The sequence below is a fragment of the Diplotaxodon limnothrissa genome, linkage group LG15, assembly GCF_057381915.1.
Source record: "Diplotaxodon limnothrissa isolate DT_005_m linkage group LG15, D_limnothrissa_male_GT1.1, whole genome shotgun sequence".
NCBI lineage: Eukaryota > Metazoa > Chordata > Actinopteri > Cichliformes > Cichlidae > Diplotaxodon > Diplotaxodon limnothrissa.
This window is the reverse complement of record NC_140610.1, coordinates 36,633,127-36,657,736: the sequence shown is the minus strand read 5'-3', so window position 1 is coordinate 36,657,736 and position 24,610 is coordinate 36,633,127. Positions and strand designations below refer to the sequence as shown.

Below are 24,610 nucleotides of genomic sequence, written 5' to 3'. Positions count from 1 at the left end.
GGGTGTGTGTCATCTACTAGCAGCTGGTTTATTTGTGCAGCCACGTCTTAGACACCCCTTTCTTCAGCTCTGATAGTTGGTTAACTTCCCTCTGTGCTACCTTGATCTTGGCCTCTAGTCTCCTTCTCTATGGAGGATACTACTCTTTGTGGCTGTTCATCTTGTAGCCAAGCATCTCCATGATCACTGCAGCCATGGTGTAGATCAGCCAGTTGGCTAATACAGGTAAACCCAGTTTTATCATTTGACTGTGGCCATCTTAGCTTTGTCTTTAATGTCCAGGGTAAATGAGGTTTGTTTTTTAATCCACCTCACCACACTTTGCATCACTGTAGGTAATCAATGGACCTTACATACTTATATCAAGCACTGACTGCTGCAAATCTTCAGAATTGCAACAGTTTCTTTTTTTCTCCACCTTTCATTTATCCCTATATGTCTATTTTTTGTCATATTTTGAGCACATAAACTAAAAAAAACCTAAAAGATTCTTCACCACTAGTAAGTCATTTATTTAATGGCTACAGAGGTGTGAAAACTACTCAAATGTTGTGCCATATAAAGTATAAAATTTCAAAATATGGTTGACTCTCTCAGAGAATAATAAAATGTCACAACACACAGAGGACATGTTAAAATAAAATATTTAATATTTTATTATGAAAAATATTTTACTCAAATATCAAAGAACATGAACTATATTGACAATTAAGTTTCAAAAACAGCACGCTGTGAAACAATAATGCATATTTCTTGGACGGTCTAACTAGAGCTGGAATAAAAACTAGCTGGAGCTCATCATGTGTGAGTGTTCTTTATTCAGAAGTCATTGTCACTTTCCTCAAGCAGGGGGGGCCTCATACCCCCTCTTGAGGGTCGAGGACCCCTGGATATGGGGTCCTCCAAGCTCTCGTCCTCCAAATCCTTGCTCTCCTCCTCCTCACCTTCGTCATCTTCCTCATCATCCTCGTCCACATCAATCTCACTATCTTCAGTCTGGGAACAGCAGTGAATAATGACCACAACAATTAGAGTCCAGTCCAATGCACGACTGAAAATATTTCCAACACAAAACGTGAAACCACAACAGAAATCGCTATGTTCATCAGAAAAGGGATTTGGGTGTGGGGGGGCATAACCACGTCCATGACTCGTTTAAAGGGAGCTCCTGCAGTACATGAAAAATCCACCCTGTAATCCAACTCAGAAACACCATCATAGTTAAAAAATGAAATGGTTAAAATCTTCTCTGGATGAGAAACAGTTCTATGCCTGTAGCTACATCAGTGTACAATGAAATCACAAGACTGGTAATGGAAATAACAGAAATAAATGTTTAAAAAGGGGCTTTACAAAGGCTTTGGACCCACTTCTGCTTTTCTGTCTGGAGTAGCTTGAACATAATCATCAGGCTATGTCATGTGGGATATTCCCTACTGTATGAGGATTTGAGAATGGATTTTTCTTTTAGATGCACGAAGAGGAAAAGGGGAGTGAACTAGATCTTGGTCCGGCACAAACCTTTCCTTTCCGGTGTTTTTTCTTATGGGGGAATGATGTTCTGGAAACAGCTAAAAGGGCCTTAGATAACAAGTTGGAAACCGAAAACGGGGAAGAAACTGATCAGAGATTGAACAGGAGAATCAGCTAGAAATGACAGATAAAGGTTAAAGTGCAAGTCATGAGCAGTGAGCACCATCTGGGACACCTGCAAGCCAAAATCAACACAAAAGAACTCAAGTATAGCTCAGCAAAAGAGGAGAAAAAGAAACCAAGGAAGTTAAAAGATTACTAACCTCATCACTGTCACCACCCTGCATGTTCCCGATGAAACGTGCTCCTCTGCCTAAAGGAGGGACACAAGGAGGCAATGTTCAAGGAACGTGAAAGGTGTTGTTATTGCATGGCTTGATGTTCTTTGGTTTTTTGAGAACCAATCAGTGTCTACATTAAACACTGCAGCATGAATGTGTGTGATGTTTGATAGAAAGCACTTAGACACAGTAAACAACCAGACCATCTACTTAAATAATGGCTTCACTTTATGCAGGTGAGAATTGATCATAACATGGATGTGGCTATCCCCAGTCTGCATACCTGTCATGAGGCCATTTCGTGTGAGATGTGGCTTAGCGGGACGCAATTCCTCCATGTCACTGTCTGAACCTTCATCCTCGGGAACGTCTATGTCCGAGTCCTCGTCTTTCACTGTAGACGACATATCGTGTGAAAGTAGTGTGAAAAGTTATAGAAAGGTTTGGATGGGATTGTGCGACAGGTTTTTGTCTTTAACTCTGTGTTTGTTTATCTTACAGGAACTCTTCATCAGCTCCCTTTCCTCTTCTCTCAGTTTGCTCTGCATTAACCTCAGAGTGTTTTCAGCTTCCTGCAGCGGAGAAAGAAAATAACACAGACATAAAGTTTGCATGTGCATGACTGGGACAAATTGTATGAATGTTAGTCATACAATTTTATGGGACATTCATTTGTAGAACATTTGAGAAAAAATGCTTTGCATATTGTATATTCACGCACCTCAAACCTCTCCTGTTCCAGTCTGTGGTACTCATTAAGCTGAGACTCCAGAAAGGAGAGGTTTCTGAACTTCTCCACGTAGGTCTCATAGTGTTTCTGCAGATCTTCCTCAATCTTCTCGTATTCATCCATGAACGCTGGTCTAAGAGGTTAAGGAAGAACAATAACCTGTTTGTCTAAGTTTTGTTTAAAGACTTGTTTTTAGTTGAGGAGAGAAAACTTCATACCCACCTGACACTCTGCAGGGTCTGGAGCCTCTTCCGATTCCTCTCCAACTCCTGCTTCTTCTTTTCTATCTTGCCATCCAGAGTGGCCTCATCGGAAACAACGTTATTCAGCATGTCTTTGGTCTTATCCACACTTTTCTTTAACACAAAGACATAGCAACAAAGTCAGTATTACGGTACTTGGGAGGTATAAGCATGTCCCCTGTGAATTTTGAAATCTGCTACCAAAATTACAGACCAAAACCTCCTTGATGGCAGCTCTCAGGGCCTTTTCAGTCTCAATGATCTCCAGAGGTCTGGCAATGGCTGCACTTCTCATTTCCTGTGAGCAAAGTGAAAATAAAGACAGCAAAGTAAACCCCTGTGCTACTGAATGATGTCTTTCAAAGAGACAGCCCTATAATTGTACAACTACGTTCATCTGAAATTATATTTACTGTAAAAAAATTAAAAAAATGTTACTGAGCTCACCAGCACTCAGATTTGAACAGCTGGACATTAAAATGTTAGTTAAGTTAGTCACCGTTTCTTAAAATCATATCCATGTTTTCCCCTTACCCTTAAGTCCACCTCCTTCCCCAGTAAGTCATATAAGGATGCTCCTTTGGACGTGACCTCGGACGCCAGCTGCCGAGCTGCTTTAAGATCTGAAATCTAGAATAAAGACAACGTGAGAGCTAATCAGAAAGTTTTTTCCTCTACCAAGGATTTACTATAATATTGATTTTTAAAAATAAAAAATAACAAACACGTAGAAAAAGCTATCTCCATGTAAAAACAATGTTTTAAATGATATAAAGCAAAGATTAAAAAGTAAATAATATGGTTTGTGTAGATTAAAGATACCACCTGGTTATTGTACAGCTTGATTTATAGTCTTGTAGAGCACACACTGCAGAAACATCCTTGTTTCTATTTATACTTGTACTCTTGTTATTTTTGCGGGACGGTGCATAGGATGTGGGACGAAAAGCACAGGTTAAAGTGTTGGATATACATCCGTATACAGAGCTGTGCAAAAGCCACCCTTCATTTAAAAATATGCTTTATTACCAAGAAGCCAGCCCTTGTTAGGATTTTCAAAAGTGGTCTTGAGACCTTTATAACTAAGAGTCTGTCGCAAAATTTAATACAAAAAATGTCAAAGACAAAAACACTGTTTGACAGGCATAAAAAATGATTTTTGCAACAACAAAAGAACTATTAGTTGAAAATGTGCCATATCTAAGGAAACCAGGCCAACAGGCCTAAAAAAATAATTTAGGCCAAAAAAGGTGCACAGTGTCTGAAAGTTATGTCCTTAAGGAATAAAACAAAAGAAAATTCAGCAAAGACATGATACAAGACCTGAGACCTTTCAGTAATGCAGCTATCGTTTACCAAAGCTTCAGTAAGAAAAGGCTGAAGCATAACAAATTACACAAGACCTGCACTAAAAATTAGTGACAACACGTCTTATGAAGCGAATCACTGCCAATATGTTCAGGGGTTATGAGAGAGGTACAGCAGTGTCTACAGCCATGTGTAAAACACTGTAGAGGCTCTGTCATGGTTGGAGGCTGCATTTCAGCCAGTGGTGATGTGGATCTTGTCAATATTTATAGTAAAATGGGAACAGAAAAGAACCATCAGTTTTTGATCTGCCATGCAATACCATCTGGAAAGCGTTTGATTGTCAGCGACTTCCTTTTTAGCATGGCAATGATTTCAAACACACTGCCAGTGTAGAAGAAAAACAGAGGAGCACTATCAGACATGAACTGACCTTCCCAGATCCCGTATCTCAACATTATTGAAGCAGTGTGGAATCATCTTGCCAGAAAACCTAAACAAAAGACAGCCAGCATCCAAAGCAGAGCTTTGAATGTCCTTTGAGGAGCTTGGAGAACTATTCTTGAATTTATGTCCCTGGATGGCCCGTCTCCTGCAGAGAGCTTTGTTGTTGATGTAGACAGCCTACAAAGTATGTGGTGCAACTAGTCTGTAGGCAATTCTTGTTTGTTCTGTTGTTGGTCCATCAGCCAGCAGTGGAGAAGAGTGAAGTTGTAACATAAAAAAATCTGAAGTGAAACCGAGTGTTGAAAACAATGAAACGTGTCCACTACAGCCGCTGTCTGTACTTCTCATACTATATATATTTTTTTAATATTTGAAGAGTTTTTTTTGCGGTTCTCACATTCCCTTTGAACCCTCCTGTTGCTTCCTTCCCTTTTCTGGCCAACTTGTCAGCCAGTCAGCATTCGACAGATACATAGGTCATTCGATCTTGGACTGCATAGGAGCACATCTACAGTAGACAAAAATCACTGTCTGTCAAAACAGAAATGTGGAAAAAGACAGGCACATTTACAGGACTACAAATTACACTTATTAGCCATGGATTGGCCCTCCCAGAGCCCGGACCTCAACATTATTGAAGCAGTGTGGGCTCGTCTGGACAGAAAACCAAACAAAAGACAGTGAACATTCAAAGAAAAACACTGAATGTCCTTCAAGAAGCCTGGAGAACTATTCCTGAGAATTACTCAGAAATGAGAAGAAAACTTGGCTAACGGAGTTCAGGCTGTGTTGAAGAATAAAAGGTGGTCACACAAAATTAAGCTTGTTAGAATTGTACAAAAAAGATTTTTGCACAGCACTGTATGTCAGAGCTGGATACAATTTAGTACTAAGACTCAATCTTAAGGAAAATTAAGACAATCTGTTGCTTCTAACATTAATTATTCAGTTTACGTCAAAACCTAAGTATCTATTGTCTTACATTTGTGTGCATGGTGATTCTATCACAATACTTTGCAGATGAACAGCTTGGAAAATGTTTGGAAGTGACTGCTGGTGAATAGAGTCTTAACCAGCCATGTCTGTGTCACCAATTCACAGTTGTTCCATTGTATAATAACAGAAACATAAACGCAAGTAAATGCAAAAAGCTCAATTTATCCTGCACTGAAGCACAAAAGGTAATGTAAAAACACAACCTACAGCCCTGTGCTGTTCATAAGATTAAAGCCATTTATTAGTGTTAGCCACATTAATTAGACAACGTGCTAACACTGACAATTTTATACTTGTTGTTGGGATCTGAATACACAGCATCCTCAGAACATTTAGTAGACTTTGCTCATCGCTGAGACATTTTACAGCTGCAGTTAGCAGAAGTGGCTCTGGTGAGGAAATAAGAATTGCTGTTTCATTCTGAAACACTGCATATATGGTGTTTGCTTTAATTGATCTTGGTTTCAAACACTTCCCCAAATTAAATGTCACCCAGTGCCCATTTTCTTTTTTAAATTCCACAGGAATGAGAGTCTCATAATGTAAATAAAGTATGTGACTGAGGATTTAGTAAAACTGGCATAACATTACACACAGCGTAGTTTGCACCTCACCCGAGAGCCAAGGTCAAACTTGAACTTGCTGTTGTCCTGCTCAACTTTGTCTCCCAGAGCCATCTGCTTGGTTTTCATAGCACTGTACAGGACTGAGGTGATCTTCAGCATCTCTTTCACTGCATAGCCGTCAGCCTGGTAGAGACGCTTAGTGTTCAGCTTGATGTGAGCCTTTGTTGCCTGGAACACAAGGAGACACTGTTTAAGATGCAGTAATAACAGACGTTCATTTGCCAAGAATAAACTCTACAGTCTATAAAAAACTTCCAAGAATACGTCACCATGAACTGGGCCACAGCCTTGATGAAGAATATCCTGTCAGCTTCTGTGTCCACATCAGTAGGAACATCACTCTGAGGTTCATATCTATAAGGATGAAAAGAATGAAAGGGTGCAAAAGGCAAAGAAAAGCAAAAATATATCACAGTATCCTCCACTAGAACCATGATGCTTTAACATGGCCGTGTCCAAATGCAGACAGAAAAATGTGGAGGACAGAACAGTGGCAGTATTATTTAGATAAACAATTTGACTTTTTTTTAGGCTCAAGCATACCTCTTCACAAGCCATTTCAGGATTTCTGCCACAAGAGAGAAATTTGGAGTCCTGAAGTTCTCCATAGAGATCAAGCGAGGATATCCCAAGGCCCTCATCATTTCTGTGAAATCTGACACATAACATAAAACTCCAATTAACTTCTCACTCAGTTATCTTCTTAAAACAAATAAACAAACCAAAAAAGTGGTCACTACAAACAGCGAAGAGCAGACAGTAAACAACACTTACTTCTTAAATCTCGGAAAGACATTTTCAGCCGATTGCACTGTGCGCCAAAGCTTAGACCACTTTGTCCTCTAGCAGGAAAAAAGAAAGAGCATGTGTTAACAGCAGACGAGCTACCGACTGTGCACGTAGGTTTCTCTCCGAGACTGGCAGGTTTTCAGTGAGAATTTAGTGTTTGGGGTTTATTAAATTAGAGCTGACGTGATTATCATTCACGACATAAAACTTTGTGCATATCAGCAGATGCTAAAATACAGACTTCAGTCACTATTTTAAAAAACTGTAAAACCAACTGTGATAGAATCACCGACGATTTCCCCGCTGATTTGTATTCCCGCACAGGACACCGTATGTTATATGTGAACCCTAATCTTGGGTTAAGCAGCATGTTTATGACTACAAAGCATAGCTAGCTCGTAGCAGGATTTAAGTGAGTAGAAAGCTATCGCTTTTTGTAGTTTTTGGCTAACCTTAGGTTAATCAGTGAAAAGACAGTATATATATTTTCAACGATGAAGTTAGCTGTTATTAAACGTAACACGTTGTGTTTCGGGCATCATTACCTGTTCTAGTTGTTCCAAGCTAAGTGATCGGTGGCCGCTATGAGAGACGGTCTCTATGGAAACCAAAATCTTCTACGGAAGCTCAATACACTCAAAAATACTATCTGCGATAAAATAGCTTACGCAAACCGTGGGCGAGGGGGTGGGGACTTCACGGTGTGCATCACCAAGACTGTGCTGTACATATATATAAGTAGGAGTAGTGTACACTTGTTTTACACTACAATAAGTTTTTAAAAAGGTTTTTAATTTACACCTTTTATGAATATGTTTTCTATACTTTTATTATCTTTTTTTTTTTTTACACTTATAAAATTTATGTTTCCCTCGCTGTTTGCAAAGGTTGCACAGGAACTAACCAACACAGTGACTGGGAAGAAAATGAAAAAAACCAAACTAAAAGAGGAATGTATAAACAAGAAACAATCACAGGGTATCAGAAAAAATATTCACATAGATTATTGGTTTAAAATGTGAAGAAGTTTTATATTTATACTCTGCTCTGTGGGCAATAGGATTGTTACCAGTGAGCAGGATTTTAAGAGTGTTCTACAATAATTCAAAGAAACCAAAATCATCATTGAAACGTTTCAGGATTTTTCTGTTCATGGGTTAGAAACATTCGAGTAGATGGGAGAAAACAAGACAGGATGTGTTACTTTCAAGGGGCCATATTTATTATATGCTGTTGTCATTCAACCCTAAGCCTTGATATTATGTCCAAGAACTGTAGGGACATCTGAGGTGTGCATTTCAGGTTGATGTCAAATCCACAATTCCACTCTATACAGTGTAGTTGTGTGCCATTGTGGCACAACTGTAAAAAATAAAGAAATAAATGGAAACTTTCTATGTTCTATTGTGAATAAAATGTGGGCTTATGAGATTTCCAAAATCATTGAATTCTACATTTTACACACTGTCCCAAAACATAAAACAAAGCAGATAATTTGCATGTTAATACCAAATCATTTGCCAAAAACATAAAAAGGTGGGTGTATTAAAAATATATCAAAGAAATACTTTGGTTAAAAGCAACTATTAATACCCAATTAAAAGTTTTTGAATAAAAGGTATATGGAAACAGGCACTGGAGAGAAGTGTTAATCATTTGGCAAAGAAAAGAACATTGTGGTTAGTAAAAACGACAGATTGGACTGGGAAGCACCCCCCATAGTTTAGGCTACATAACTGTAGTCATTGGATTTTTACATTATATCTGTAGAAACCTAAACTAAACTTTCAAATATAAAGTGGAAAGCACAGTATTTGCATCTTTAGTTGAACGTAAAGCAGCACAAGATGGAAAAAGTCAAATAAAATGCTTCAGAATTATCATTTGAATAAAAAGTCTTATTGAAATGTGGAAGAGTGCATTTTTCCTGCATTTGTGTGAAGTGTGTAGAGCAGGGATGTCAAACTGATTTTTCATTGTGGGACATGTGCAGCTAACTTTGATTGTAAGTGAACCAAGTGAAACCAGCGAAACTCCCCTTTCTGTCATTGTAAAGACATTTAGGTAAACATCTAAACCCTGAATTATCTTTATATAGGAAAAGAATTTCCTGTTTCGTCCATGATAAAAGGTGTAAAATAGTAAATAGAATAGAATACTTTTATTTGTCAATTTCTTCAAATGTACTTGCCATACAAAGGAATTGAAATTACGTTTCACACTGTCCCATGCGTAGACATTGACAACAATAAGGTGCAGATGCACAACAAAAACAGCCCTAACAATAAGATAATAAATAGTAATATAATAATATAAATAGTGCTAAAAGAAATACTAAAAATATATAGCAGCAGGTGTGTGTGCAATTGCAATGCAGAGGTAGTTGTTTCCAGTCAGGAATGTTTTCCAGTTCTTGGTTCAGAGAGTGGCAGCACGGTGGCACGGTGGTTAGCACTGTTGCCGCACAGCAAGAAGGTCCTGAGTTCAATTCCACCATCAGGCCGGGGTCTTTCTGTGTGGAGTTTGCATGTTCTCCCCGTGTTTGCGTGGGTTCTCTCCGGGTACTCCGGCTTCCTCCCACCGTCCAAAGACATGCAACTTGTGGGGATAGGTTAATTGGATAATCCAAATTGCCACTAGGTGTGAATGTGAGTGCGAATGGTTGTCTGTCCCTGTGTGTTAGCCCTGCGACAGACTGGCGACCTGTCCAGGGTGTACCCTGCCTCTCGCCCTATGACAGCTGGGATAGGCTCCAGTGCCCCCCGCGACCCTGAAAAGGATAAGCGGAAGCGAATGGATGGATGGATGGTTCAGAGAGTGTTTCCTTGTTGGAGAGTGTGCGTGGGAGGGGTAGAATCCAATCTGTCTTCCTATACTTCTGCCAATCTGGTGATTCTGCTGGCTGGGAGCCGGGAGGGAAGAGAGTTCAGCAGTCTCACAGCCTGGTGGATGAAGCTGTTGGTGAGCCTGGTAGTGTGGGAGCGGAGACTTCTGTATCTCTTTCCAGAGGGCAGGAGGCTGAACAGACAGTGCGCGGGGTGGGTTGCATCGCTGACAATTGTGATGGCTTTGCGGGTGAGGCGAGTGGTGTAAATGTCTTGCAGGGAGGGGAGTGGGAGTGCTTTCTTGGCCAGTGATGCTGTGTTGGTGGTCCAAGAGAGGTCCTCACTGATGTGCATACCGACAGACAGATTGTTTGTTTTTTCTGCAGGGTGCGTTATCATTATCTGTGGATGTGTAATATTTTTCTTCTTCTGACTAAAGTTTAACATGCTGAAAATCTAATCAAACATCACTTTAGTCTTTAGTGAAACACCAAAAAAGATAGAAAACGTGTATCAGCAAGGGCATTCAGGACAGTGCAGTGGAGGGAACCAATCTGAGATTAGAGCAAGCCTCTTCCAGAAGAGGGCAGTAGTGAGATTCAAAGACGCTAGCTGGCCGCTAAACCCCCAGAAGAAGAAAGAGACGCAGAGCATGATGGAGCAGACCGGCGAGGCCCATCATAACAAGAACTCGTCTGGCAATGAACTTCCAGCCTGCGGCCTCCACAGTAAGCGCCTGAAAGAGCTGGAGAATGCCGCCCTGCAGACCACTTTAATATCACGGATGGAGACCGAATCGGGGGCGGACGGCGGGAGCTGGACAGAGCAGGAGCCCGGGGAAGGCGAGCAGTCGAACGTCTTGTCCTTGAACCACCGGTCCGGCCCTCCGCAGCAGCCTGGCGCGGATACCGAAACCGAGGAAGCGGAGCCGGATAGAAACGTGGCCAAGGAGCGGGTCGAAGAGGAAAGGACGCTGACGGACCATTTGAATAAACGACTCCTTTCGTCGTTTCTGGAAAAGCTTAACGAACGGGACCTGGCGCTTCCCGGTGTGCAGCGCCTGGACTGTGCTGTAGCCGACGAGGACTCTAACAGGGCCGCCGATGAGTGGTGAAGAAACCCAGTAGCTCATGCGACAACATGGAGGCGTTTGAGGGATTCAGGACAAACGTGCACGGAAGCACAACCTCACCGCTTTAAAGACTGAACTCCACAGTCATTCCTGCCAGCTTATCGGAGTGTGACGAAATATGTTTACTTTTGTAAGGCCACCATGGATGAAAGGTTGATTTAAAATGCAATAAATGAAATTACTGTGTTATAAGCACTTTCGTTCTCATTTATTTGTGTGTAGTTGGCAGCCATGATGGATGCAGTCATGCGTGTGTGTGGGTGGTTTTGCTTTTCTGCATTTTTTTAGTGACTGTAAATGATCAGCAGGGGTCATCATACACAAAACAATCCTCTTCAGCCTGTTTCTTACATTCGTCTCATTTTTGAGACTAAAGTTTATTCATTTAGTTGTATATTTATTGCACGCAAGATTCCAGAGGGACACATCTCACAATAAATATCACTGTTCGTGTCAATACCACGACCCAATAAATACCCAGCAATAACAGTTCACTTTCTGTCAGGAGACTTTAGGTGTGAATGCAGTCACAGGTGTTGTGGTGTAGAATTTTGTTTTATCTGCTGTGTATTTAGGGTGAAGTGTGAAACTGACAGTACAAAGAGGGTGTTCTGTGTTGTGCTAATGGGGTGTGTTTGTAATGTTGCATGGCAGCAGAAAACAAGTGCAGCATAATGAAATAAAGCTGAACTCCAACCTCTGAGGGGACTGAACTGAACAATAGCTTGTTTTACCCCTTTATTTTTCTTGTTTACACACATGGGGTTACTTTTGCTTCGAAGGTTTTCTTTTTATTTCTCAGATGTCTTTTTGTATAATTGTGTAAAATTGATCTTAGCCACTGAGCCATTGATCTTTGTTTATTTAGAGGTACACCTGCAGTCCACAGTTAAGTAGAAAGTCATAACTGGTACATTATTAAAGGGAAAAATCCCCTCATTCTTTAGGAGGAAGTTTTAGGCTCATTCGAGCAGATGTTAAATGATTGCTGAATGAGGAAGCAAGGGTTGAATTACAGTTTAAGCATATCCCGTGTACCTGCCCACATGTCGGTTAATGCTGGTTGAAGTGCAGGTGTGCATTGTTAGGAATATGGAACATACCAGAATGAGAGTTCCCATGAAAGAGCCTTTCATCACCTCTGATAGTCTGCACTTATAGTTTCTTGGCACAGGTGTAACTTAAAATATGAGGCAGACTTAGAACCAAAATATATAGAGAGAAACACTTTGAAAATGAAAACAACACCTAAATTTATTAGTGCCGATAGAGAGAAGATAGCACCGTGATGTGTTCCAGTGGGATCAGTAGTCTTCTAACAGCTATAGACTGTGCAGTGACTTTATTTTCTGCTGTCTCTTTGGTCTCCTTCCCCTTCCCCTGCATCCTGCTTGTTCATTGTCATCAAAGACACACACTGTAGTTCTTCTGACACTTTGTCTCCCTCCTGAAAACAAAACAGAACCACAGTTAGAGAAAAAGTTTAAAAATAAAGCAAGAGACTGACACAAATCTACAATAATGCCTTCTTTATGCACTAACTTTGTTACACCTATTCAACTGCTTTTAACTAATGTATAATCAATCAGGTAGCAGCAGCTCAATGCATTTAGGAATGTAAGCACAGTTAAGACGACCTGCTAAAATTCAAAACAAGCATCAGAATAGGAAAGAAAAATGTTGTAGTGTCAGGTGGTGTATTTCAGAAACTACTGATTTGCTGGGATTTTCCCCACACAACAAGCTCCAAAGTTTACAGACAATGGTCTGAGAAAGAGTTCCCCCAGTTCCCTGGGGGAAAATGCTTTGATGATGTCAGAGGTCAAAGGAGAATGGCTGGCTGCTTTCAGCTGATAGGAAAGTGACAGCAACGCAAATATCAGTTGCTACAACTAAGATTTGCAGAAGAGCATCTTTCAAAGCACAACACAGCAGGAGAAGACCACAATGAATACCTCTATTCCTGTCAGCATAGAACAGGAAACAGCCTGTAAATTTGCCCACCAAGCTTAGGCAATAGAAGATTAAGAACAACATTCTGCAACGTTCAGATTTTAGGATCAGAATTTGGTGTAAACAACATGAAAGAATGGATTCATCCTGCTTTGTACTGACAGTTCAGACTTGGCGTGTAATGGTGTAAGGACAAGAATATTCTTGTCATGTTTTGGGCCACTTATTACCAACAGAGCAACGTCTAATCCCCACAGCCAGCCAGAGTATCGTTGCTGATCACACTGATTTCTTGAATGTGACAGTGAGTTCACTGTACTCCAATGGCCTCTACTGTTATAAACATAGAATAAAGCACCTTTGGGATGTGGTGGAAGGGAAGATTTGCAGCGAATAATCTGCAGCAGCTGTGTGATGCTGTCACATCAATATGGACCAAAATTTCTGAGGAATGTTTCCAACACTTTATTGAATCTGTGTCATAAAGAATTAAGGCTACTGTGATAAAAAACAAAACAAAAAAAAAACTGACCTAGTACTTCCAAGGTGTAGCTAACAAAATGGCTGATGAGTACACACTTAAAATAAGGGAAAGTGAAAACTTCTTGGACAAGAAATCTTTAACAGACTGATCATAATTTCTGTGTTTACACTAACACCATATTCCATATTCCACTTTGAAGTCACGTGTTGAGTTATAAAGCAATAATTACCTTTTAAAACAGATTAATTAATAAATTCATTTTCTTTTGTACATTTTCCCATGGAAATAAGACAAATGTAATACATGTAAACATAACTGACATCTGAGTGGGAAAAAATATCCTTTGAGCCCCCTTCACGTGTTCTAACAGTATTTAGGGCTGCTGTGCACAGTCCATAGTCCTGGTTGTGCACAAGGACTATGGAAAGTACAGTCATTGACTGTGCAGGACAGTCATACAGGACTTACTCTGTTTTTAGGGGAACCCTCCACTTTCTTCTTTTTCAGGTCCCACCATAACAAACCTTCTTTAATGTTCTCCCTCTTTGTTGGGCCTGTGTTGAGAGAAAAAGAATGGCGTAATATGTTTTAAATGCACTGTTTGATTGCTTTGGCATATCTGAAGCGTGTGCACTTTTATTATCTTGAAATCAAATAAAAGCACTGTGAATCAGCAGTTTTACAAACACAATAACAGCTTTTTACCTGTTGCGTAGCTCACAATTACACCGACAAGTACAACTGAACTAGTTGCCATGGCACCGAAGTAGAGGTAGGACATGGAGTAGAAGTTTAACAGGCCCCTAGTTTTGGGAAAAACAGGATAACAACTATTATTATTACTATTATTATTATTATTATCATTATTATTATTATTATAAACTAGCATGTACGTTTAAGCCTCACTGAACTCACTGACCCCTGGTTATTGGGGTGAAGCCGGGTGGAGACAGAGTGCTGGTCTTCGATAGCTATGCTACTCTGGGTGGTGTTTATGGATTCACAGGAACCTGCTAAGCTGGGCAGGACACCCATGGTCTCCTCACTGGGTGGATACAGAGTTGAACCTACAGCTAGCCACATAGAGACAAGGAAGCCAGCTAATATCCCCGTGAATGCCCCCTGAAACACAGATAAAGCAAATGAGCATCCATGGCCAGCTGGTTTCTAAAATGTTTACCTGTAGCACAGTGTCGCTGTGAAAAACAGTAATGGCCCATGTGAGGTAACACACACTCCACGTAAGTGGGACCTCCTTAAATGTAAGGAATTCAGAAAGTAAATATGTGCACTGATAAATTTCCAGGGAAAGTTGTCTGGCTAACAGAACAATATCAAGGTGCTGTGTCAAGAGCGATGAGTGTGAACTGCTTTTTAACTGTTTCACTATTAAACTAGAGCTCACAAAGTTACTGCTTTAAAATGTTTTATGTGACGTGTCCGAACAAAGGAGTGGTGTTAACAGTAACACAGATTCATCATGGATCTGTGACTAACACCCAAGTCTTCCTTAATAGATAAGATAGATGTCTACATTAATACATGGCAAACATTCAAGTTAATAATTGTTATATTTTCAAGAAATACGTTTCAAAATTTCCATCGAGTATTATGCAATTTAGTTTGAGACATTCTCCTGATATTTTTAGATTAAAGAGAATACAATTCAGGCCATTGTTTAAGTCGTTTGGCTTTTACCTGTGAATTTAATCTAAGTACATGTGCTTCTTGGAAGTATTTGTAGATCATTTCTTTACCAGTCACTCACCAGTCTGTTTGCTGCTGGGAAAAATATTCCCAAAATAAACACTCCAAGTAATGGGCCGCTGACCACACCCATGACAGTAAATGATCCCTAAAGAGGGAAGATAAATGGTACGTTCGAAAATCAACCCAAAAAACTTTGTTACAGAGTATAGTATAAATCTTATCTGTAATTAGTTATTCAGGTCAAAAATGTAACTGTCTTATATCTCTTACATATGCACTGCATGCCTGAATTACGGTGCCCATGTGAGAAAAGTGCATCTAACATTTCTGAAGTTTCAAAATACCTCCTGCTGTGTGTGGCATATCTGAAACTGCAACTTTTACACAGTCTTCCAACATTATCTGGGTTTCATGTATGACAACAACAATAGTTGTATAACAACAACTATTGTTTTATCATTTTTGTTAAAAATTGCAAAAATCTTTGGTAAAATGATTGATTATGATATTGTTACCTGAAGAACTCCCCAGTTCACTAGGGAGGAGAGTGCAGCCACCAAGATACAACCACCACCATACAGGAGTGCTTAGAGAAAAGGTTCAAAATGCATTATTGCCGAATATGACTTATTCTAAGAATCTGGGACTAAAACATTACAGCAGTAAGTGGTATAGTCAGCCTACACAGTCCTCTGGAAACCAGCATCAGTTTCTTCTGTGTCATGTGAAGCAGATAGGGGTGCAGGATATCCTCAATCGTCACCGCAGCCATGGCATTGATGCTTGTGGAAGCCGTACTGTTAAAAAGAGGCTTGATTAACATTAATCTCATAGCGGCAGCTCATTATTTGATGGTTCTTTCTTGTGCATAAAAATGTGTAATATATATGTATACAGTATGTAAAAGATGTAACATGCATATGATGAATGTTAGATGTTAACAGAGGATATGTAGTTTAGTCTGATATTTCCTCACATTCACTTGAAGACTGAAGAGTTTTCTGTCTTTAAACCTCAAATAGCCTTAAACCATCACACAAGTTACGAAATGTCTCAAGCGAAGTTATTTATGCTGGCTCCTTGTAATGTGAGGGACATACCTGCTTCAGGTAAGGTTTAAAGAAACGTAGATTTGGATACCTCAAAGTCCCGCTGTATGCACAGGCGAGGAAAAGACCTGGGAAGCCCGGGTAATTTTGGAATATGTCCAGCACAAAGTACGGCATAAGCTTCATCAGATGCATAAAGAGTAAAAAAACCAAAAAACCCCCAACAATAAACAGGTACATACTGGCATGTAACATACGAGCATACCAAAACACACTAGTTATTAGTGGTATTCAGTCTTGGCCACATAAAGGCCCTGCTGAGATAATAGAAATGTCCGTATTTGTTTGTTTGTTTTTTTCCTTGTACAATATGGATATTTACTGTATACCTCAATATGCAACTAAGTAAAATATTCCATTTAGCCATTAGCCTAATTTAACAATAAAATGAGTTTAGCTAAGAACAAATGTCTGCATCTCAAGAAACATCTTAAAACTGACTCATTAAATATTTCGTTGCTCAGTACAAAATGAAAGTAATCTGATTACCAGGTCAGGTTTAGAAATCCTCCCAGACTTCAGTGGATCACACGTGTTGTAAAAAGCAAACATGACGATGCCACAGGTTGCTGCACTGCTCACAATGAGGCACAGACCCACTTGGTTCACAAACAGTGCCCTGAAAATGAAACCAAACATGATGACTGTTTCCACTTCCTACTTACTGGTGTGGGAAAAGTGAAAAACTGTTATTATAAATTTTAATCTAAAACTTGAATTAGATATCCATCTATGCTTGGAAGTAAATTTACATTACAAAGAATTGCTGGTTAATATATGGAGATGTTCATTGTCATAATAACACATTCCTTCTTAAGTGTAATCAGTATATGTACATGCAAATATCATAATTAAAAAACCCAAATCGATGGATATGTAATGTCTGTAGGACAACAATGCTTTATAATATCAAGTGCCTATTAAGAAGAACTAGTGCCTGAACTATCAGACCTGGACAGTCCTCTCACTTTGAGAAAACATGAATGAGGACCACAATAGCAGACACCTGGAAAATAATGATACTGTCCTGAGGGAGTCACTGTGAAACAATCTACCTTGCATCCATAATTAAATGACAAAAGTCTTCTTATTAAAGCTATTTTAAACCATTAGATAAACAAAGATGTCAGAGCTTTCATGAGGATTTTAGAAGACGAGGCTATTCAGTCCAAAGTTGGAGAGTTTTGAAAAATCAGAAACAGGGAAATGGCACAAAAGCAGTCAGAGAATAGCACATTTAAAAAGATGAACGACAGCAGAGTAATGATGCAAACTGTAGAGCCACAACAATGTTTGATGCAACATATTTTGAGACAATGTATACATGGCTACAATAGCATCTATGGTCAGCCCATAGCACCAACAGTAAACTGGCCTCAGACTGGCAACTTTTAGGCTACAGGTCCATTTTGTTAATCTGTGTGTGTGAGACAACCATGTTGGGGACATCCCCTCTGACTGACATCATGCAGAGCCAGTCTGAAGCCTGAGCTCTTGGCTCATGGGGTTAGTTAAACACATGCTGACCTTATTATTTGAAACTCTGACCTCTTCCTTGTCTTGTCGCATGGCTTTTCAGTGGTTGGTTACGTTTCAGCTATTATAACTGAAACATAATCAGATTTCATGGATACTATGCTTGTGTCATAGTCTGTCTGTTTCAGCATGTAGGTGTTCACTCACCACTGGGCCGCTCTCTCTGATCGACAGGAGATGTATCGCTGGACTTGTGCTTGGTTCACTCCGTACATGGACAGCCAAACCAATGCACCCCCAACAGAGAGGCTCCAGAATGTGTAGCGATGCCGTGGGTCAAAGCTAAAACTGTGGAAGATCCAAGTAGCATTTGCAGTGACTTGTTCAGTCTTTTTGTATCAAGATGTAGTCGCACACTAATGTACATTTATAAAGACATTCATAATTAAAAATGTTTTTTACTCATTAAAATTAATGCGTGATCCATTGTTTGCAATCCTCAGTACTTGTGCCGGACCACCAACCAGGACTGTGCCATGGATGTAAATGGCCACAAAGCCCAACAACATGACAATGATCTGGAATACATCAGTCCAGATCACAGCTTTTATTCCACCCTATACAGAGATGAGAGGAGACAGAAACAGAGCATGAGACAAATGTTTGCACCTTAATAACTTTGTGTATGTAAAAGGTTAACATATGTGTTAAGTTGAAATGTGTGGCTGGTAAATCTGGATTACACTAATAGTTAAAAAAATTAAGAGATAAAAAGACTTATGGGGATGTTAGTTCAGTTTATGTCTTCATACAAGGAAATAAAGGGAACACCCCAGTTATATTTTGGTCTTTGTTATATCGTTCAGTGTTAAATCAGTATTTTCTAATTACACTTTACATCTTCCATGGCATTACTTAAAAAATACCACTAGGTGGCGCATAGCGGCCAGGAGGAGCGTAAACCCCCCTGGGAGGCAAATCTGCAGAATAAATCCTGCAGTTGAAACGTAAACAAGTTCATGATCTGTCCCTCTTTATTTCAATACACAGGTGGGTTACTAGTCCTCAAAATGACTAATAGGTAACACAGTAGAAGCAATAAGACTGTTGTGAACTCGTGAATGAAAGTATACCGTTATAAGTTAAGTACTGTTTAAGTATTGTGTTTTGAATGAGATCGTGATGTGAACGTGATCGTGCTAGGCTAATGGACTGGCTAGCGGGGGAAGTGAGCCTCAAGTACCGTAGCGATGCTAAGGCACGTTCTCAGTTGTGTGTTCTCTATATGTCTTGTTGAAGTAAGACAGGATGCAAAGGCTGTAATTAATGCTTGCATAGCTGCTCATGTGCTGTATACGAATGGTTATTTGCTATTTACGGGCTGTGAGTTACAGTACATTGTATTTCTTGATGCAGTGATATGTATGTGTAACCGGTGTTCCAGATCAACTGGCGTTTAGATCAACTGGCGTTGGTCGAACAGATGTGTGGCAGTCTTGCGTTTCAGGAGCTCCTACCGACAAACCAGCAAAAAAACGCCAAATGTGTCACCTGTGACACTTGTGAGGTTGTCTCAAACACACTCCGTCAGTCTTGATGCTGTTGAACAACAAAATGTTTAAAAATGTGGCGAGTTTACCTGGTGATATCCTCATGCGCGACGCGATCGCGAAAACAGCAAACAAGTAACACCACGCCGTTGTTGTTCACAGGACAGCAAGAGTAAACGATCGGGAGACCCTTGTCGTCGTTATCGTTCCACTCGCACGGTTTATTTCACCGAATTCAGCGTTTTTGCTCCACAACTAAAGCGAGCAGTTTGCTCTGTGCACCAACATGGAGTCGAGTCAACCAGCGCCACCTCTGGCCAAGTGCCACAGCCTACAGCCAGATCAACTGGTGACACACATCTGCAGCACGTTTGAATTCGTGTCATGCACATTTGTACCTTTCAATTGTGTGTTTGTGCGTCATGCAAATAAACCTTTGAAATGAATGAAATGATATCATGTATTTATTATCAGCCTACATTTGTACAAAATGCCAAATGACATACACATAGTCATAAGAATCACCATCCTGATATCAATACTTTTGCCCATACGAAAAATGTCGTGAACACACTAATATTTCACCAGTGTTGTAACATCACATGTCGTTAGCGTAGTCTGTCTGTGTCTTCCCTCTGCAAACAAACATGTTAGAGTTGGTTGTGATATACAGTCTGCATAAGTGTGGTCAATCTAATAAACATTTATAAGGAGATGGCAGTTACTGTGAATGTACAGCAGTTACACAGTGATTAGTAATAAACAGTCAGACAATGACCCTGACAATCTCATTCAATCTTGCAGATTGCACCTTCTGTGGAAAGTGGTACCACACGGTGTGTGTGGACTTCCCCTGTGCAGAAGGCGACTACAAATGTTGTGGGTGCTAAATAAACAGAAACAAATGATCCCTGTTGTCTTTGCTTACTGATTGTTGTCAGTGTTGACAATCCACATTGCTGGCATTGCATCTTTCAACATATTTGTGGGTAGATTTAGATGCACCACGTGTGAGTGCAGCCACTCAGCCTTTACTCAATGTGATCATAGCAGCAGGTGCAGATGTGTGTCACAAGTTAATCTAGTGGTAGGCTATGGTACTTGGCCACAGGTGGCAGCAGTGGACTGACCTGCATTGGGGACTGGTCCAGCTGCTATGTGGTAGTCAGTAGATGGGCTCCACATTGGGGATTATATGCAAGTTTTGGGGACTGTTTATTGCTGATCACTGTGTGACTGCTGTACATTCAGCGTAGCTGCCATCCCCTTACGGATCGTTATGGGATTGACCACACTTATGCAGACTGTATATCACATCCAACTCTGAAATGTGCGTTTGCAGAGGGGAGACACAGGCAGACTATGCTGGCGACATGTGAGTTACAACACTGGTGAAATATTGGTGTGTCATATATTTGTTCACGACATTTTTCTTATGGGCATAAGTGTTGATATCAGGATGGTGATTCTTATGACTATGTGTATGTCATTTGGCATTTTGTACAAATGTAGGCTGATAATAAATACATGATATCATTTCATTCATTTCAAAGGTTTATTTGCATGACGCACAAACACACAATTGAAAGGTACAAATGTGCATGACACGAATTCAAACGTGCTGCAGATGTGTGTCACCAGTTGATCTGGCTGTAGGCTGTGGCACTTGGCCAGAGGTGGCGCTGGTTGACTCGACTCCATGTTGGTGCACAGAGCAAACTGCTCGCTTTAGTTGTGGAGCAAAAACGCTGAATTCGGTGAAATAAACCGTGCGAGTGGAACGATAACGACGACAAGGGTCTCCCGATCGTTTACTCTTGCTGTCCTGTGAACAACAACGGCGTGGTGTTACTTGTTTGCTGTTTTCGCGATCGCGTCGCGCATGAGGATATCACCAGGTAAACTCGCCACATTTTTAAACATTTTGTTGTTCAACAGCATCAAGACTGACGGAGTGTGTTTGAGACAACCTCACAAGTGTCACAGATGACACATTTGGCGTTTTTTTGCTGGTTTGTCGGTAGGAGCTCCTGAAACGCAAGACTGCCACACATCTGTTCGACCAACGCCAGTTGATCTAAACGCCAGTTGATCTGGAACACCGGAACAAAGGCTGAGGCAACCTGGTCACTGCGAGCCAATGTTATCTATATTTATGATGGTTAATGTATACTCGGCAAGGTTATTCCTGTACTTTTGACAATGCGCTGACAGCTGTTATGCCACACGTTACAAAGAATTGCTGGGTCTTATGAGAGGCGATTAATGATTTGTTCCCCTGTTGATGAGCAGAATAAATCCTGCAGTTGAAACGTAAACAAGTTCATGATCTGTGCCTCTTTATTTCAATACACAGCTGCAGGATCTAGGATCGCACCCCTCCCAGGCACCTGTCACACCAGGGGGGCAACATGTACGGAGTTAAAACTTAATACAAAACCTGAAACACGATGTCAGCTGAATGTTTGTGTTTTAATCTCTGATTTAAGTTTACTGCTCTGTGTTAGATATACAGTAACAGCATTTTTATTCTCAGAGAAGTCTGAGGTTAAAAGACATCTACCACGAGAAAAAACATCCCCCAAAACCAAAATAATCTGCTAGTTTTATCTAGACAACTTAGTTTACATTTTATTTTTGTTTAGGCATCTTATTTTGAAATACATCCTGCACAAATGAGCCAACAAGGCATTTTTAAATGAACACTGAACTCTGAAACAGGTGGTGGTCTGATGCTGCATGCTTACTTGTTTGATGAGAATATTAAAGCAGTCTTCTTACCAGTGTGGTGTACAAGGTGCAGATGAGCCCAGTAGAAAATAGGGATGCCCATATGTTGAGTCCAGTAGCTACAAAAACAGTGAATGAAACAACAGCTTTATTTGTAAACTACAAGAACCAGTCATTAATAATGTGTGAAAACCATCCACAAATTTATGGTAAAAAAGTAAAAATTATTTCTGGTACTAATTCAATTCAAGTTATTTTATTTATACAGCGCCAAATCACAACAACAGTTGCCTCAAGGCGCTTTATATTGTAAGGTAGACCCTACAATAATACATACAGAGAAAAACCCAACAATCATATGAGCAAGCACTTTGGCAACAGTGGGAAGGAAAAACTCCCTTTTAACAGGAAGAAACCTCCGGCAGAACCAGGCTCAGGGAGGGGCGGGGCCATCTCCCACGACCGGGGAGAGAGAAAGAAGACAGTACTAAAGAACTAAAGTACTAAAAGACGGTACTAAATATCATACATACAGTAATTAAATTTGCCTTCTTGAGTTTTGAGCAAAGATACTTAATTAAAAAGTTTCATAAAAAGTCAGTGCAGCAGGTCTTAGTGTCAGGTTTAATGTCACCCTTTCCTATCACTGTTCAGATATTTCTTATCACTGTTTAAACATTCATTTTTGTAACACATATTTCCCTTAAATTTATTCCACACATCCTCTTCTCAGAAATAAACGGTTTAGCTGAGTCAACACTGATAAGGAGCAAAACGTCTGGTGCTATAAATACACACGTGTTCTCCAGTATGACAAAGTGTCAAATAAATGAAAATATCCTATGAAAACAGAGGACCATGTTTAGACCTCACCTACCTTGATTCAGAATTAAAGCTGGCGCGTAGATGACAATCCCTGTGTAAAGCAGCTGTGAGAGAGGAAATTCAAGCAAAGCAGCAAAAAGGTGATAAACACTGGGTTAAAGGATTGAAGCCACTAGGTTTGCCTGAAGATGAATAAATATGAGAAGAATTTGAAAATAAAAAACGTCTTTGTGAGCTCCAAATTCTTCAATCCAACAGAGAACATTACATTGTCTGTCTTACCGTGGCAACGAGAAACTGAATGCTCCCCAGCAGCTGCATCCCTCTGCCAAATCTCATCCTCAGATACTGTGACAGGCAGATGGTCGGTGTTATAACCTCATCCTTCTTCACCCCCTATATTCACCATGTTTGAAGGACTACAGGCACCTTTCAACACTTGGTCAGATAAATTCTATTACTTCGCTGTTGATAAATACATTGTCATGTTTCGTTAATAAAAATCCTCAAATCAAACTATTTTTATTATATTGTTCTAAAATTAGCAGCCACTCAATCATCAGTGGCAAATAAAATTATTGCTCCTGTTACTTTGATAATTGCACAATGTAATGCATATTTATAAACTTTTGAATTTGTTAATTTTTATTTGTTAATCATTGCAATGAGGTCATATGAAATATAAGAAATATGTGATTTAATTTAAAAAAAAAAAACATACAAAATTTGCAATTCACAATGAAAGTTTGTTATATAGACATGTGACATGCAAGGGATATTTCCATAGCAATTTATCTTAGTGTGAAAGGGTTTCGCAGAATTATGTTACATAGAATCATCTAAATATAATTATGTGCATCATGAATGAATTAAAACAATTCAGAAGACTGAAATATACTCATTTCCTTCATAAAATAAATGAGGCAATGACTATTAGGTCATTAGAACCTGATTGGTGCTGGTGATGCCCAGTCGAAAGAAAACCGGCAGGAACAGGTAAGCTGTCAGCAAGGAGTTGATGCTTTGTCCGAGGCACATGTAGAGGAATTTGAAGCCATAGCGAAAACCTTCAGAAGGAACACCCAGAACCTGGACTGCTGACATGAAGCTGGCACAGAGAGACAAGCCAACAGGAATCGCTGGCAAGCTCCGGCCCCCAGTGAAGAAGTCGTCAGCAGTTGCTTCTCTTGGCCTTTTCTTCAGGGCCTGGAAAAGTCCTATCGCCACAGAAACCAATAACATGGCAGCAAAGACTGCATAGTCAGCCAAAACAAAACCTGGTCCGGATGGCTCACTAGCAGACTGGCCTTCCATTATTGAGTTTGATAATCTCAGCCCTCTAGATTTCTCCACAGTCAGGATGTTTGGTGAATCTGTCAGCGGGAATTACATCCAATTAGTAACCAAACAACTCCTGAAGTTTGAAAAAGTCATTTTAAATTCATATTAATGTATTTTAAATATAAACACTGTGAGAATTCTTAAAGTCAACTAAATGCAACATTTTTGAAAACTGATTTGGGCAGCATGGTGGCAGCGCTGTTACCTCACAGCAAGAAGTTTCCTACGTTCAAATTCATAATCTGGCTGCTGCCTTTCACTGTAGAGCTTTTGTGTTTGTCATGTGTTTCTGTGTGTCTGCTTGGGATTTCTCCAGGTAGTCTGGTTTCCTCCTACAGTCTAACACTTGCAGTTAGTGGGCCGGGCATAATTGGTAATTCTAAATTGGCCACAGGTGTGAATTCTCTATTAGCCCTAACAGAAATGCAAGCTGTGCAGGACCTGGCCCCTGTCGTAGCAGAGTATAGGATGATCAAAGTCAGATAAGTGTTTCATGTGTCACCCTCTTGCATGAACGTGAAAT

The 24,610-nt window shown here is 40.1% G+C and overlaps 2 protein-coding genes across 2 annotated transcripts; both read right to left on the bottom strand.

The window, feature by feature from the left end:
* Positions 1–761: 761 nt before the first annotated feature.
* ift38 (intraflagellar transport 38) lies at positions 762–7,555 on the bottom strand. The gene is made up of 13 exons (XM_085372714.1): positions 7,498–7,555; positions 6,938–7,005; positions 6,707–6,818; positions 6,433–6,517; positions 6,152–6,331; positions 3,321–3,416; positions 3,001–3,084; positions 2,767–2,900; positions 2,536–2,677; positions 2,314–2,386; positions 2,098–2,208; positions 1,797–1,846; positions 762–996 (listed from the first exon to the last, which is right to left on the bottom strand). The coding sequence occupies exons 2-13, from the start codon at positions 6,957–6,959 to the stop codon at positions 820–822; spliced, it is 1,266 nt and encodes a 421-aa protein (XP_085228840.1). The 5' UTR covers positions 6,960–7,005; positions 7,498–7,555; the 3' UTR covers positions 762–819.
* Positions 7,556–12,251: 4,696 nt separating this feature from the next.
* On the bottom strand, positions 12,252–24,060 carry slc5a5 (solute carrier family 5 member 5). The gene is made up of 15 exons (XM_085372246.1): positions 23,695–24,060; positions 23,029–23,094; positions 22,799–22,850; positions 21,973–22,040; positions 18,104–18,258; positions 17,849–17,989; positions 16,655–16,784; positions 16,197–16,285; positions 15,741–15,853; positions 15,572–15,642; positions 15,115–15,201; positions 14,266–14,468; positions 14,052–14,149; positions 13,815–13,900; positions 12,252–12,356 (listed from the first exon to the last, which is right to left on the bottom strand). Exons 1-15 carry the CDS (start codon positions 24,058–24,060, stop codon positions 12,252–12,254), a joined length of 1,830 nt encoding a protein of 609 aa, XP_085228372.1.
* Positions 24,061–24,610: the final 550 nt, after the last annotated feature.

Bases quoted from the DNA above. Each gene is read 5' to 3' on its own strand.
- ift38 (XM_085372714.1), bottom strand. From the start codon at position 6,959: ATGTCTTTCCGAGATTTAAGAA. The intron at 2,901-3,000 runs GTCTGTAATTTT...TTTGTGTTAAAG, and splicing joins CTGCCATCAAGGAGGTTTTG to AAAAGTGTGGATAAGACCAA. The intron at 2,678-2,766 runs GTGGGTATGAAG...TTAACCTCTTAG, and splicing joins CAGACCCTGCAGAGTGTCAG to ACCAGCGTTCATGGATGAAT.
- slc5a5 (XM_085372246.1), bottom strand. From the start codon at position 24,060: ATGGAAGGCCAGTCTGCTAGTGAGCCATCCGGACCAGGTTTTGTTTTG. The intron at 22,851-23,028 runs GTAAGACAGACA...CCTCTCTCACAG, and splicing joins TTCAGTTTCTCGTTGCCACG to CTGCTTTACACAGGGATTGT. The intron at 16,785-17,848 runs GTGAGTGAACAC...TTTCATTTTCAG, and splicing joins TCAGAGAGAGCGGCCCAGTG to GGCACTGTTTGTGAACCAAG.